Consider the following 17004-nt stretch of genomic DNA (forward strand, 5'->3'; position numbering starts at 1 on the left):
GTTGTAGGTCTCGGCCAATTCTTTACTGCATTGATCTTCTGAGTGTCGACACTAATACCCTCGTCAGATATCACATGGCCAAGAAATGCTACTGAATTCAGCCAGAATTCACATTTGGAGAGCTTAGCATATAACTTACAATCCTAAAGCGTTTGTAATACTATCCGCAGGTGGCCCGCATGTTCCACCTCTGAACGAGAATACACCAGAATGTCATCAATGAATACGATCACGAACACATCAAGAGAGGGCCTAAATACAGTATTCATGAGATCCATAAAAGTTGTTAGGGCATTTGTTAGCCTGAACGACATTACCAAGAACTCAAAGTGCCCATATCTTGTCCGGAAGGTCGTCTTTGGAATTTCCTTCTCCTTAACCCTCACCTGATGATACCCTGAATGTAAGTCAATCTTGGAGAAATACTTGGCACCCTGGAGTTGGTCAAACAGGTCGTCAATCCTTGGAAGTGGATACTTGTTCTTTATAGTAAACTTATTCAACTGTCAATAATCAATACACATCCTTAACGACCTGTCTTTCTTCTACACGAACAAAACTGGCGCACCCCAAGGTGAAGTGCTAGGCCTAATGAAGCCCTTATCCAACAAGTCCTTCAACTGTGCCTTCAACTCTCGCAACTCTGTCGGGTCCATTCTGTATGGAGGGATAAAGATCGATTGAGTGTCAGGCAACACATCAATGCTAAACTCAATCTCCCTTTTAGGAGGAAGGCCTGGGAGTTTATCTGGGAAAACATCAGAAAATTCATTGACCACGGGGATTGATTGTAGAGTAGGCGGTTTCGCCTCTGCATCCCTAACACGAACGAGATGATAAATGTAACCTTTTGAGATCATCTTCCTTGCCTTAAGATAGGAAATAAACCTACCTTTTGACGTAGAAATGTTCCCTTTCCATTCAATGATAGGTTCACCAGGAAACTGAAACCTAACCATCTTCGTACAAAAATCAACATTTGCATAGCATGAGGCCAACCAGTCCATTCCCATTATCACATCGAAATCAACCATTTCTAACTCAAATAAATTTTCCGAGGTTCGATGACTACAAATCATCACTATGCAACCCTTCTAGCAATCACAGAATCTCCTATCGAAGTAGATACCGCAAGTGGTTCACTTATCAATTCAGGTTCAACGCCAAACTTATGAGCCACAAATGGTGTAACATATGATAATGTAGATCCCGGATCAATCAGTGCATATACATCTTAAGAAAATACAGACAATACATATGTAACAACATCTGGAGACGACTCGAGATCCTGTCGACCTACTAGAGCATAGGTTCGATTTTGAGCACCACTCAAACTTGGCACTACACCTCTACCTCTACCATGACCTATCGACTGTTGAAAACCTGATGCTAGTGGCCGAACTGATGAGGAAGAACCAGTCGGCTGAGCCATACCACCACCTCCTCTATTAGGACAATCCCGCATCATATGGCTAGGTTGTCTGCAAGAATAGCTCACATCAGAACCTCGACAACACAGTCCAAAGTGGGCCTTGTCGCACTGATCACAACGTGGTGTTGGGGGCATTTGACTAGTATCCCTGTGATATTGCGAGCCTGATGCCTGCAAACTCTGACCTGGACCAGAATAGGTAAATCGATCATATCGAGGCCTCTGAAACTATGGAGGAGCACTAGCTACAGGTGGTGCAGAACTCCTCGAAGACTGGGGCCTGACACTACCTCTGAAGTCATCAGAATACCCTGCAAATCTCACCCTCTTATGTTGGCCCCTATCATGCTCCCTATCTACCCTTTACAAGCACTTACGATCCTCTAGGGTCTTGGCATAAGCTTGAATACGGGAAATATCCATGCCCTCCACCAAGGAGGTTGTCGTGCACTTATTTATCAAATGTGGTCCCAACCCGTTCACGAACAGATGCACCATATCGCTCATCTCGGACACCATATAGGGAGCATACCTTGCTAAAGAATCAAACTGCATACTATACTCTCGTACACTCATATTACCTTGTCGAAGGTTCAAGAACTTATCATCTGTAGCTCGTCGTATCTCATCTGGCAAGTAGTGATGAAAAAAGGCCTCAGAAAATTCCTTCCACATAGATGGAGGAGCATTCGGACCCCTGGATCTCTCCCAACTATCATACCAGAAAACCGTTAAATCTCATAATCGATAAGAAGCCAACTCTATTGACTTTGTATCACTAGCATGCGTAACTCGCAATGTACGATGAACTTGATCAATAAAAGTCTGTAGGTCCTCCTTGGGGTCTGATCCGGTAAACACTGGAGGGCCCAGATTAATAAAATCATGAACTCTCATACTAACTGGTTTATCAACAGCCCTGGTATTCTGCATCTGAGCCTAAGTAGCTACTAAGCTAGTCAACAACTGCACCGCACTCCGGATATCCTGGTATATAGTGCCCAGATGGAGGAATTGGTGGTGTTGGGTGCCTCCTAATATCCTCTAAAGGAGACGGAGTAGGTGAGGTATGAGACGGCATCTCACTCTGAGCCTCACTTTGGCCTGCTCTGGCTTGGGGCACCTGACTGGTACCCTCTCCCGCAGTTGTATCAAGCCGTCTACTAATTGTTTGCTTCCTAGTCGAAGGAATCACTGAAAGAAAGCAAGGTGAATATTAGAGACTAACACTTACAACTCAACTCTGCGCACGATCTAGATTCAGGAAGAATGTAACAACCCTAGATGTAATGTAGCCTCCTGATTATGAATGTGGCGCGCTACATATCCATAATCAAGACTCTACTAGACATGGCTCATAAACAACCCCAAGGACAGACTTGCTCTAATACCAAGTTTTTCATGACCCAAACTGGAGGGTCATGACTAGCACCCGGGCCATATCTGTCGAGCACCATCTCACATTTTATCTAACTTTCCTTATTATCTTTAAAGGCCGACGAGGTCAATATAAATGGTAGACATGGATCATGAACAACCAACAATAAAAGATAATGACTTGAACATATATAACATAGGATGACTAGACAGTCAAGAAACTATATATAAGGTGCGAGCTACCATACTGCCATGAAAGACTATACAACAAAAATCAGCCGACAAGGAATACCAAACTATACATGAGTCGACACCTGTCTATGAGCCTCTAAAGGAACATAAGTGCTGCAACATTGCCGGAACAGGGCCCCGACATACCCATAATATCTATAACAAAAATGCATACCAATACCACGGCAAGTCCGGAGAAGGGATCTCGCCAATAACTGTTGAACTGGGCAGCCTACTATGGTGGGGGAGTTGCGTCTACCCGTCTATCAGGACTTGTAGCACGACATGTAGCATCCACAAATAAAAAGGATGTCAGTATGAATAAAGTACTGAGTATGTAAGGCAGGAAAGCATAAGTACGAGCAGTAATGTAAACAAGGATAGAGAATATACAACCTGTAACATCTGGGTACCTCTGAGGGCTACTGACATGAAATTCATGATACAAATATATATATATATATATACTTTTAAAACATACGCCTTTGTGGGCATCATCATCATCATGTCGTACCCGGCCATAATAGGCTCGGTAAAAATGTACCCGGCCATCATAAAGCTCGATAGAATCATACCCGGCCACGTGGAACACGGTAAAACCCGACTGATCTGTGGTTGCACAATAGGTGTCTTCTCGGTCGTCTATAGCGCGGCTTGGTAAACTAAAATAGATACATATATAGTGCATGTTGGACTCATTGGAATAATATTCTGAACCTTTAGGAGTGACGTAAGGTCGGCATCCTCTGTACACGTTATTAGGACTAACTCTTCATCATGAATCTTTTAAGAATCAGGAAATACCAACAACATTGATAACACAAGAATAAGAGAAGCAACATCAACATCAATATCTCCATAAGAAGGAAAACAATATAAGTACTGCTAGCTTCTAAGAGTAGAGTATCTTTGGAAGCTCATTCATTACATTATGTACAATCGGAGTCGTGCAAAAAGAAGGAAAATGATAGCCTTACATACCTTGTATATATTGCCCAACCTCAAGCTATGCAAATGTCACGACTCCTTAGTCTACAATAAGAGAAATGACATTATCGTTATCGTTTAGGCGTCGCAACTATTATGTATCGACCGCAACCTATTATACAATGAAATGGACAGGACCTCCCTTATTTATATGACTTCCCACAAGTAAAAACAATCACCAAACATCCCAAACAACATCAATAATAATGATATTGAGCCTCCCAAAATAGTCCACCAACCAACAACATTACTACCAAGCCTTTCGATGTATATTTCACAAGTTCTAGCTTCAATGACTTAGACGCAACTTGGATAATCTTAAATACATGTAGGGTAAGAGGTTCCTTACCTGTAAACATAAAGAAAAATGTCAATTTGACCTTAATTTTCCACTAAATATCCCTCCAATGCTGCCACAAGAACAAGGAAGCGAAACTAGCAATCAATTAGGGGTTTTCGGCACTAGAATCACTTTAGAAGACTTGAAATCACCTAGGGGTGATATTAAAAACTTGAGAGAGTATTTACAGAACATAAACCACTTAAAACAACCTCCTACACAAGCTGGAACAATACAAAAATGAGCAACAACAAGAAGAACAAGAAACTTACTAGCGCCACGGGATTCCCGACACTTGATTTGTGTTGTTTGTCCTTTGTTTGGGTCTTGGATCATGAGGGAAACTTGAGAGGATGTTTTTAGGGTTCTAAGGTCTGAATACACTGAAAAAAATGACTTAAAACTGGGTTGAGGCCTCTTTTATATATATCCATATGTCTTAAACCGCCTATGTGGGCCCTATAGAGAGGTGTTTGGCGCAGTCTCGCAAAAACGTAAATATCTCTTTACTCCGAGATCGTATGGACAAATGGTTTAATGCGTTGTAAACTAGACTCGTAGATATTCAATTTTGTGGGTAGATCACCCCCTAATTCCCAGTAAATTTGGATAAAATCTTAGCAACATTTGACCTAAAGTTTAAGTAAAATTATGAACGTAAGTTGCGCCAACTTTTGTCGACTTTTGTTTCATAACTCGTTTGACTTCAAGACTTATGATACGGATATTATATGATTAAAATACCTTAAAACATGACCTCTTGAATATATTAAGCACCTCTAGGTTTACCCGAAAATACGGGTTACAACATCCTTGATTTGTTTAACTTCTACTACTTGTTAAACCCCTTATACACCCTTGTATCATTTAAGACTAATAGGATTAACTTCTTATCATCTCAAAGATAATCTATTCTTGGATTTACATTGAATAACTTACAGTATGAACTAACATACGTGAATATGGGTTGTAAGGACATTCTCATTCTGGCATGGGTTAAGATGGCTGCACACGAATGTTTGCCACCCTTTTGCTTCAAAGTTAAGGGTGGCTCTAACAATTGGCACTCCTAATGTGAGCCATGTAGGTGTTTTCCCTGGAATAGCAAGTAACTCAGCTAGCCATGGGCGAACTGCCTCACCCAAGGCTAGCTTCTCCAGGTATTGCTCAGCTTCAACCTCCTCAAACCCTACGTATTTGTTCAGTGCTTGGCCATCAAACCGGATTTTCAAATTTCGGACCTTCGTCACATTTGTACCCTTTTTTATGTGGGCAACATTGGCATAAAATTCTTTGACGAGGTATTCATTGGCATCTAGCACAGAGCCGGTGAACTATTTCCATCATTTTCTCTCTGTGAAGTGCTTTAGGACATTTGGATTGTGCTGGATTAAGTCTTTGGTTATGAACTATCGCTCAAGAGTGAGTGACCTTTGGGGACACCATTCCCGAAACTTGGCATACGCCTTTTCACTGCCAAACCTATCAGCCCACAACTCCGCCTTCCTTGATCTAGCCAGGCCTCTCACAATTGTATCACCCCCTCTCCCATCATTTGTGACTTTATTATCATCATCTAAATTGATTGGATCTGGGGGAGCATGTGCAAAAGAGGGTTCAGAATCTTCACTACCCTCTTCCGAACCCTCAGACGAACCCTTAGAGGAGGAGGACTCATCAACCAAATGAAATCTCCCCGGGAATTGTTTGGGGATTTGTTGGGACTGGACTTCTGGTTGTGCTTGCACGGAGTTTCCTTCAGAAGGTTCCCCGGAGGGGACATACTTACTGGTCTCAGAAGTGTCCGAGGCTCTATTGGTGGTTTCTTTCTTGCTGATAACTCGTGGAAGTGCGAGAGGCAAGCTACTTTTACCTTTGCCCCGGACTCGAGAAGGTTCTGCCCTCCCTTTTGAAGTATCACCTCGACCACGTGAACCCACCATTGTCTGCAACACACAAGTAGTGAAAGGTAGTTAGAATTGGGGTTAACCTGTATAATTGAATTACAGTTGAAAAGAAAGGTATTGCTTCTTAAAACAGGGCAGCGCGGAAAGCACAAAAGTGAGTGTGGTCACGGACTGCCCATCGCGGATCGCACAATTTTGAGTGCAGCTGCAGAGATACCAGGTTTAGACTACTGGTTCTTTGAAGATACCAGGACCACTCAAAACTGAGTGCGGCCGCACAACAACCATCGCGGACCGCACAATTTTGAGTACAGCCGCATAAACACTTTGTTGTGTCTCTGAAGTTCAACTATGCAGACAGCACAAAATTTGATGCGGCCGCGAAAACCAACCACGAACCGCACAAAATTGAGTGCGGCCGCACAATCTAAGTAATTAAAAGTGCCTTGAACTAGGGTATTGCGAACCGCACAATTTTGTATGCGGTCGTATACCCTATCACGGACCGCACAAAAGTGTGTGCGGCCGAGAAATTCAAATCATATCGGCACTGAGGTACGATTAATACAAGGGTTTTCACTAATTAGGCAAGATTTATGGCAATTAGACAATAAAAGCTACTAACCCCATCCCCCATTATGCATTCAAACACTACTCATATGTTTCTAAGCAAGTATTAAGCATTAATTTGACATATTTGGCATGAACCTAACCCTAGCTAAAGAACAAAACTAAAACAAAGATGAAATTAATTCATTGAAATGAGCATACTAGTAGTGAAATGTAGTAGGAAATCAATACTTGATGAGTAAAAGATTAGATTGAAAACAAGGAAGTGCATTGTGCTTTAGGCTTGCTTGAGAGGTCAGAGTGAGTAAAGTGTGAATAGTTTCAAGAAGTCCTATTCATACTCTGACCCCAATGATCCACCGACTTACCTGAGTGCGGCCGCACAATTTTGGTGTGGTCTGCACTCTTTACTTTTTGTAGCTCAGCATCAGATTTATTGGCGTGGTCCGCATAAAAATGGTTGCGGTCGTACAATTTGTGTGGTCCGCAAAATTTTGGGCGCGACCGTGAATTCTTAAGGGATTGTGTCAGGCCAAACTTCAGAGAGTTGGCATTTTCCCTATTCCATTTGTGAGACCACACACAGAATTATGCAGCCACGAAGTGCTTGTGCGGTTCGCATAATTCTAGCGCGGTCCGCACAATTTATCCCCTTAGCCAAATTTTTCCTTGTCAATTTCCTTCACTGCATAACCAATTCCTACATACACTTCATAACCAGTTAGTCCAAAGCAATGCCTAATCTAAGAAGAAAATCAAAAGAAAGAAAAACGCATGGGTTGCCTCCCAAGAAGCGCCCGATTTAATGTTGCGGCACAACGCATGTTACCATCATTCATTTGAAATGGATCAATGCCACCACGTGGCCATCATCAACCTTACCAAGGTAGTGCTTCACCCGGTGCCCATTGACTCTAAAGATATCACCATTCTTGTTTTTCAAATCTAGAGCACCAAAAGGAGTCACATGCACCACTTCAAAGGGACCACTCCACTTTGCCTTTAGCTTTCCCGGAAACATCAGTAACCGAGAGTTGAATAGAAGAACAAGGTCACCTTCTTTGAATTCTTTATTTCGAATATACTTATCATGTAGATACTTCATCTTGTCCTTATATAAGGACGAACTGGAGTAAGCATGGAATCGTAACTCATCAAGTTCATTCGATTGCTCCACCCGAAGATTGGCAGCTACATCCCACTCAAGGTTCAATTTCTTCAACGCCCACATGGCCTTGTACTCTAATTCCACCGAGAGGTGACATGCTTTCCCAAACACCAACCGATACGGAGACATACCAATTGGAGTCTTGTAAGATGTTCTATAGGCCCATAAAGCATCATCAAGTTTCCTTGACCAATCAGTCTGGTTTACATTGACAGTCTTGGATAGAATACTCCTGATCTCCCTTTGGAGACTTCAACCTGTCCACTTGCCTGGGGGTGATAGGGGGTTGACACCTTTTGAGTGAAACCATACTTGGAGAGTAAAGAGTCAAAGTCTTTGTTGCAAAAATGAGAACCCCCATCACCAATAATGGCCTTTGGGGTGCCGAACTTTGTGGATATGTTTTTCTTCAAGAAGGCCACCACACTCTATGCTTCATTGTTGCGCAAAACCACAGCTTCAACCCATTTGGAAACGTAATCTACAGCAACAAGAATATAGGTGTTCCCACATGAACTCACAAATGGACCCATAAAGTCGATACTCCACACATCGAAAATATCAATATCAAGGATGGTGGTGAGAGGCATCTCATTCTTCTTGGAAATCCCACTGACCCTTTGGCAATCATCATAATGCTTAACGAGCTCACTAGCATCTTTGTACAAGGTAGGCCAATAGAATCCATAGCTTAGAACCTTTATAGCAGTTCTCACCCACCATGGTGACCACCATAGGGCAAAGAATGGCAAGCTTCAAGAATACCCAATTGCCCTTCTTCTGGAACACATCTCCGGATAACACCATCGGTGCAAATTTTGAAAAGATGTGGTTCGTCCCAATAATAATCCAAGCAGTCCTGTTTGAGCTTCTTTCTTTGGTTTGAAGAGAACTCATTCAGGACATTTCCGCTCACAAGATAGTTAGCCACATCGGCGAACTAAGGCATCCCAATCAAAGACATGGCAAGGAGTTGTTCATCTGGAAATGAATCATTGATCTCAAGGCCATCATGGGGCCTCCCCTTCTCTTCCAAATGGGACAAGTGGTCTACCACTTGATTCTCACTCCCTTTGCGGTCTACGATTTCAAGATCAAATTCTTGTAGAATAATTACCCACCGTATCAATCTAGCCTTAGAAAATAATGAAGCACCGTGTGATCGGTGTGAACAATCACTTTGGTACCCATGAGGTACGGGCGGATCTTTTCCATAGCAAAGATAATGGCTAAGATTTCTTTCTCGGTCACCGTATAGTTAACTTGGGTGTCGTTCATGGTCTTACTAGCATAGACCGGATGGAATATCTTATTGATTCTTTGCCCCAATATCGCTACTACCGCCATGGCGCTAGCATACACATGAGCTCAAATGGTAGGCTCCAATTTGGTGCGGTAATGATGGGAGTGGTAGTCAACCTATACTTGAGTAGCTCAAATACCTTCATACAGTCATCATTGAACACAAATTTTGTATCTTTTTCCAACAACTTGCATAAGGGGTTCACCACTTTTGAGAAATCCTTGATGAACCGTCGGTAAAACCTCGCGTGCCCTAGAAAGCTCCTCACTCCTTTGACGAAAGTAGGAAGAGGGAGTTTTGATATCACTTCAATTTTTGCTTTATCCACTTCAATAACATTCTTGGAGATCTTGTGGCCGAGGACAATGCACTCCTCGACCATAAAGTGACACTTCTCCCAATTAAGCACCAAGTTGGTCTCTTCACAATGTGCCAATACCTTATCAAGATTATCCAAACATGCTTCAAAAGAATCCCCCACAACAGATAAATCATCCATGAAAACCTCGAGGAAGTCCTCCACCATATCCATCAATATTGCCATCATACACTGCTGAAAAGTAGCTGGTGCATTACTTAAACCAAATGGCATCCTTGAGAATTCAAATGTGCCATACAGACAAGTGAAGGTGGTCTTTTCTTGGTCTTCGGGTGCAATAAGAACTTGGTTATATCCGGAATACCCATCCAAGAAGCAATAATAAGCACGTCCGGCTAGCCTATCCAACATTTGATCAAGAAATGGAAGCGGAAAATGGTTTTTCCGAGTCACTTTGTTGAGCTTCCTATAATCCATGCATACTCTCCAACCAGTGACAGTTCTTATGGGGATCAACTCATTGTTGTCATTTGTAATCACAGTCATTCCCCCTTCTTTGGGACACATTGCACCGGCAAAGTCCATGAACTATCAGAAATGGGATAGACAACCCCAGCATCCAACCATTTAATGATCTCTTTATTGACTACCTATTGCATGGCCTCATTCAACCCTATTTGATGTTCCACGGAGGGTTTGTCATCCTCTTGCAATATGATTTTCTACATGCAAAAGGCGAGTCTTATACCCTGAATATTCGCCAATGTCCAACCTATTGCCTTTTTCCTCCTTTGGAGCACCACAAGGGTGGAAGCTACCTGCATGTTAGTTAAGCATGAGGAAAGAATAATAGGTAAAGTGGAACAAGGGCCTAAGAACTCATACCTCAGGTGTGAAGGCAAGGGATTCAACTCCAATGTGGGAGGCTCCTCGATTGAGGGTTTTGTTGGTGGAGTCTTCCGGTTCTCAAGGTCCAAGGAAAGCTTTCGGGGCTCATATGTATATGATCCCATTCCTTGAAAAGCATTGACATATTCCACCAAGACTTCCTTCTCATCCACATCATGATTCAATAACACAGCTTTTAATAGGTTTTCAACATTAATCACAGCACTTGTGTCACAACAATTACTTCGGTCACAAGATCCACAAACAAACACACCCTGTTGCTATTAGGCTGCCTCATTGACTTGCAAATATGGAACACTACTTTTTCATTGCCCACCCAGAAGGTGAGCTCCCCAGCTTCCACATCAACTAAGTCCTTCCCTATTCCTAGGAAAGGTCTCCCCAATATGATTGGCACCTCGTAGTCAACCTCACAATCAAGTATCACAAAATATATGGGAAGTAAGAACTTGTCGACCCAAACTAGCACATCATCAATTATCCCCAATGGCCTCTTCATTGTGTGGTCCACCATTTGCAACCTCATGGATGTGGGTCTTGTTTGCCCAATCCCCAATGTCTTGAACACAGAATAGGGCATCAAGTTAATGTTTGCCCCCAAGTCACACAAAGCTTTGTTGAAATCGGCACTACCAATAGTGCATGGGATTGTAAAGGCACTAGGGTCTTCTAACTTTGGAGCCATGGAGTGTACAATGGCACTCACTTGATGTGTCATTTTGATCATTTCACAGTTCATTGATCTCTTCTTTGTTACCAAGTCCTTCATGAACTTGGCATATCTTGGCATTTGTTCTAAGGCTTCAACTAATGGCACATTTGTGGACAAACTTTTCATCATATCAATGAATTTCTTGAATTGATTCTCATTATTTTGCTTTTCAAGCCTTTGAGGATATGGTGGAAGAGGCCTTGGAAAAGGAGCCTCAGCTTTAGGCACTACCAGATTCGGTATGTCTATCACATGTTCCCTAGACGAGTTCATATCATCTTGTGTCTCCTCCACATTTTCATCAATGTCTATCCTCACTTCATCATTTACTTGAACATCATTTCTTGGCTCATCATCATGCATCACCACATCATCATTCACAATCTTTCTTAAGTTTGAGGTACTAGCAACTCCACCTTTCCCACTTCTTGTAGTCACCGCCATAGCATGCCCCGTATTGTTCCCACCCTTCAGGTTTACTACTGTATCACTTGGTAGTACTCCCTTAGGGAGAGTATACAAAGCTTGAGAAATTTGGGCAAGTTGGACATCCAAGTTGCGGATAGAAGTGTTGTGGGAGGCTAATTGTGCATCGGAGTCGGTATTTTTCTCCATCATCTGCTTGAACATATTTTCAATCTGTCCCATCTCATTGTTGGAAGAACTAGGACCTTGTGACAGATCAGGAGGCAGGTTGTTCGGTTGTTGATACATCGGGGGCCTTTGAAAGCCTGGCCCCCGATTCCATTGATTATTGTTGTTCCAACCCCCTTGATTGTTATTGCCTCCCCAATTACTATTATTGTTGCCACCCCAATTGCCTTGATTTCCTTGATTACCCCAATTTTGATTGTTGTTGTTCCCCCAATTGCCTTGGTTGTTGTTGTTTCTACTATTCCAATTTCCTTGTTAACCTTGATTCCCCCAATTTTCCTGGTTTCCCTGTGATCTCCACTGTTGTTGATTCGGATCATTGCCCTGTTGACCTTGATAATTTTTTACATATTGAAACTCTTCACTTTGATCATCATATGAATCATCTTGATTGTACCCACTACCACTTCGCTCAAATTGATTCGTATTGTTTTAAACTTGTTGACCTCATTGCCTTCTCTTGTTGACCATCATGTTCACTCCTTCCATGGCATTCACTTGTTTTGGCCCTTGAACTTGTTGAAGCTGAGCTTTGGCCAATTGGTTCATGGTAGTTGTCAACTCGGCTATAGCTTGGTCGTGGTCATGTAGCTCCTTGTGTAGGTGAATAACCTTAGGGTCACCTTGTGGCACATTGGCTCTACTTTGCCATGCCGAAGAGGTATTCGCCATCTCATCAAGTATTTCACACACTTCGGCATATGGCGTATTCATGAAGTTCCCCTCGACGAGTTGGTTAACCACATATTGGTTTGTTATGTTGATCCCCCTGTAGAAGGTCTGTTGGATCATGGCCTCAGTCATACGTTGTTCGGGCACTCTTTTACCATTGTTCGGTAGTTCTCCCAAATCTCATGTAATGGTTCATTTGGCTCTCATTTAAAAGCAAGGATCTCATCTCTTAGCATCGCCATATGACCTGGAGAAAAGAATTTGGAAATGAACTTTTTTGCCAACTCATCCCAAGTGTGTATGGAATGGTTGGATAACCTCTCTAGCCAATCTAAATCCTTCCCCCTTAGAGAAAATGGAAAAATCCTTTACTTCAATGCGTTCTCGGATACATTAGTCTGCTTGCTACCCCAGCACGTGTCAACAAAACCTTTGAGATGCTTATAGGCATTTTGGTGTGGAGCTCCGGTGAAGAAACCCCTCTGTTCCAACAGTGTAAGCATGAAATTTGTTATTTGAAATTTGCCCACCCTAATCCAAGGCGGGACTATTGCACTTGCATAGCCTTCATTGGGTAAGACCCAGTGGGCTGCCTTTGGAGGAAGTGGGGGAGGGTTTGGGATGTTGTCATTAGGCAGGCGGCCTCTCCTTTGTACTTGAGGTTCAATGTCATGACCCAAAATCTAACCATGGTCGTGATTGCGCCTATCGTGTTACAAGGCAAGCCTACTTCCAAAAATATTACTACTAAATCGATTATAAGAAATTAATAAAATATTTCAACATTTAAATTTTTTATAGACTAAATCAACTCTAAATATAATATAGAAAAAATACGGAAATGAGCCCCAAACATCGGGGTGTCACTAAGTTATGAGCGTCTAAAACTATAAACTAAGATATATAAATTATCTAATTGTCCAAAGAAGAAATGACAAAAGGAGTAACAAGGTCCTGCGGACACTAGCAGCTACCTTGCAGTCTCCAAAGATAGCCAGCCTGAACTCAACGATCGTCGCGCTCTAACTCACCTGGATATGCACATTATGAGTACAACTGACTCAGTAGTAACAGAAATAACTAAGGAACTGATCGGTAATGACGAGCTAAGCAAAACAGTCCAATTATTTATTTTTCACAATTTTAAAAATAACATGAATAAACAGGTAAATTCCATAACTCAGTAAATACCACAAATAAATTTTGACAGATAAATGCAGCAATAGCAAAAGTAAATGCAACCTCACAGCAATGTAACTCCATCACTCAGCACTCGCACTCAGCACTCAACACTCAACACTTAATACACTCAACACTTTCAACACTCTGCGCTCACTGGGGGTGTGTACAGACTCCGGAGGGGCTCCTAAAACCCAAGCTCTAAGCACGGACAACTCACATGCCATAATATCAATACCTGGATCCGCACGGTCAACTCACGTGCTACGTGGACAACTCATGCATTATGGTATCAATACTTGGTCCCACACGGTCAACTCACATGCTACGCGGACAACTCACGCGCTATGGTATTAATATCCTCACAACCAGGCCCTCGGCCTTACTCAATCATGTACCTCACTAGTCTCACCATCATCAACAAATAAGGGGACACAGCCCACATCAAGTATCATAGCATATTAGCATATAATAGAGACTGAGGTAAACATGTACAATAATTTCTATAACATAGTATAAATAATGTGAGCATGAATAAAGTCTAAGCATGATCTCTAACATGAAGGCAGACAAGTTCAACAACAAGCAACTACGTAAATACATATGATAGCCATGAGGTCCTACGGGACGGACCAAGTCTCCATCCCTTGAGGAATACACCCATACACCTGTCACCTAATGTGGGTATCACCTCCAAACAGTCACACGATATCAAATTCTCCGAGTTTATACCTCAAAACCAGAGTTAAAACTGTTACTTACCTCAACATCGTAAAATCCTACTCAGGGATGTATTCGTCCCTCGACTCGGTCTCCAAGAGCTCTGAATCTAACAATAATCAGAATAATAATATCAACATCGCTAGAGAATCAAATTCCACAATAAAAATTATAAAATATACCAAAAAACCGAAATCGGCCAAAACCCGGCCCCCGACCCACGTCTCGAAATCAGTCAACAATGATAGAATCAAAATCCTTGTCCTCTCCCGAGTCTAACCATATAAAATTTATCAAAATCGGACTCCGTTTGGTCCCCCATATCCCCACTTAAAACTCTCCAAAACTCAAACCCTAACTCACTAAATTTCACTTTGAAATCTTCAATCAAATCCCAAAAACGAAGATGGATTCATGAAATATAACCAAAACGGAGTAGAGAACAGTTACCCCAATCCCTATGGTGAAAATCGCCTCCAAAATTGCCCAAATCCGAGCTCCCCAACTCAAAATATGACCGAATGAACAAACTCTAGTTTTATATATTTTTTGCCAGCTATTCTACCTCGTTTCTCGTGCCAAATGATCTTGAAACTCACTTTTTATGCCTCTAATAGATTCCTTGTGAAATTTAAGTCAAGTTAGGATTTTGAATCACTCAATTTGACCTTATAATGAATGAGATATGTTAGTTTCAATATTTGCAAATAGTGCAGATTTTTAAATACGCCGTCAGTGGCAATTTCGTAATTACTCTAAAAATCTAGCAACCTAATTCTTAGTAAAATGACCATAAAATCCTCATACGATGTCCAAATTCGATGATTCTTTTTGCTATGGGTTCGTAATTACGATATGGATCTAATGCTTCAATCAAAAAAGAAATCGGAGCTCCTTTGTTCAATATGATATCAGTTATGCTTGAAGAAACGGCGTCGAAACATAAGAAAAACGAGCGCAACACAACCCAAACCTATCCAAAACTCGCTCGAGGCCCTCGGGACCTCAACCAATAATTCCAACAAGTCATATATCAATACTCGAACTTAGTCGAACCTCCGGAACACCCAAAAACACACTAAAACATCAAATCAACCTCGAATTCAAGCCTAAGAACTTCTAAACTTTCAACTTTCGCCAATTCAAGCCTAATTCTACCGTGGGCCTCCAAATTATATTTTGGACACACTCGTAAGTCTAAAATCACTCAACGAAGCTAATCGAATCATAAAAATCTAAATCTTAATTCGTTTACTCATAAGTCAACTTCCGATTGACTTTTCTAACTTAGCTTTCGAACTAAGAGACTAAGTGTTCATTTCACTCCAAATCTCGAACCCAAACATACCAACTCGATACAACTCAACCCAGCTGAAAAACACATAATTAAGCTTAGATGAAGGAAATGGGGCTACAATTCTCAAAACGAACGACCGGGTCGTTACATTCAAGATGAACCTCATCCACTTGTTCGTCATCAACCTCCTCCCCCTGTGGTATATTCCCGAGGTCTTCGTTGTTAAGAGCCATTTGGTAACTATAATCAATTCACACACAAAATTAGAAAAACGGAAGGAAGGAAAAACAAAACACACAAATACTCAGATATATAGTTAAGACCATCTAACTCCCCGGCAATGGCGCCAAAATTGATCGACTCCAAGCCTACACTACTATTGAGTAGAGAGGGTGGTCGATGCAGTTTTAACCCAACTAGGTCGGGATCGAATCCACATGGAGTTAATGATTGGAATTAGGTTTATATCTAAGCTAAATGTGGGCTTTGAATCTAACTACACTTCCACAAGTTTTGGGTTTGATTTCTACTTCTAACTTTACTCTAAAGATTGCAACGATTGAAACTAAGAACAATATTTTTGTAGTTGCTTTTTCAAATGTTTAAAGAGACTAGGTTCGTGACTTCTACCTAGGTGGATATCCAGCGAGTAGCAAGAATCTAAGTTAAGCTTGATTAGTTGGGGTGGTAATATAGCTATCACACACGGGTGCTCACTCTATACCTCTTGGTAGTTTGAGTGATTTTGCCCAGTTTGGCTTTCTCAAGTCCAAATGGGTATTTATACAATTCAAGTGATATTAGCTCAAGTCGGGTATTACTATCTCTAGGTTTAACCCTTTAATTGGGGCTACCAATTTTTTGAGTTCACCTCAATTCCTTGTTAGCCTAGTTTTCCTAGACTTAGTCCCTCTTTCTGAAGTAGAGACTAAGTCATAAAGGCATGAATCAATGTTTGCAACCATTAATTCTATAGTTCTAGCAAGAACTAGCTAATTATCACTAACCCACTCACATTCAATCCCTAAAATCAAATACCCATCAAATATCCACACTAGGGTTGGGTCACAAGTCTAGCTATGGGTTTAGCTACTCATGGAAATAACAAAAATTAAAGATGAAATGAAGATAAAATTCATAATACTAGATTAAAGGATGAAAATCTAATAATAAAAGATGAATCTAGTACAAAATTTCCCAAAACAAAAAACTCAGCCGTCTCAGGTG

The 17004-nt window shown here is 41.5% G+C and overlaps 2 protein-coding genes across 2 annotated transcripts; both read right to left on the reverse strand.

The window, feature by feature from the left end:
* Nucleotides 1-545: 545 nt before the first annotated feature.
* LOC138889787 (uncharacterized) lies at nt 546-1034 on the reverse strand. The gene has a single exon (XM_070173123.1). The coding sequence runs from the start codon at nt 1032-1034 to the stop codon at nt 546-548; it is 489 nt and encodes a 162-aa protein (XP_070029224.1).
* A 6463-nt stretch (nt 1035-7497) lies between these two features.
* Nucleotides 7498-8373, reverse strand: LOC138889788 (uncharacterized). The gene is made up of 3 exons (XM_070173124.1): nt 8320-8373; nt 7722-8210; nt 7498-7587 (listed from the first exon to the last, which is right to left on the reverse strand). The coding sequence occupies exons 1-3, from the start codon at nt 8371-8373 to the stop codon at nt 7498-7500; spliced, it is 633 nt and encodes a 210-aa protein (XP_070029225.1).
* Nucleotides 8374-17004: the final 8631 nt, after the last annotated feature.

This window comes from Nicotiana sylvestris, chromosome 4 (genome assembly GCF_000393655.2).
Source record: "Nicotiana sylvestris chromosome 4, ASM39365v2, whole genome shotgun sequence".
Classification (NCBI taxonomy): Eukaryota; Viridiplantae; Streptophyta; class Magnoliopsida; order Solanales; family Solanaceae; genus Nicotiana; species Nicotiana sylvestris.

Bases quoted from the DNA above. Each gene is read 5' to 3' on its own strand.
- LOC138889787 (XM_070173123.1), bottom strand. From the start codon at position 1,034: ATGGTTGATTTCGATGTGATAATGGGAATGGACTGGTTGGCCTCATGC.
- LOC138889788 (XM_070173124.1), bottom strand. From the start codon at position 8,373: ATGGGGGTTCTCATTTTTGCAACAAAGACTTTGACTCTTTACTCTCCA. The intron at 8,211-8,319 runs GTTTCACTCAAA...AATGTAAACCAG, and splicing joins CTCTTTACTCTCCAAGTATG to ACTGATTGGTCAAGGAAACT. The intron at 7,588-7,721 runs GTTGATGATGGC...TTTTCTTCTTAG, and splicing joins TGAAGCACTACCTTGGTAAG to ATTAGGCATTGCTTTGGACT.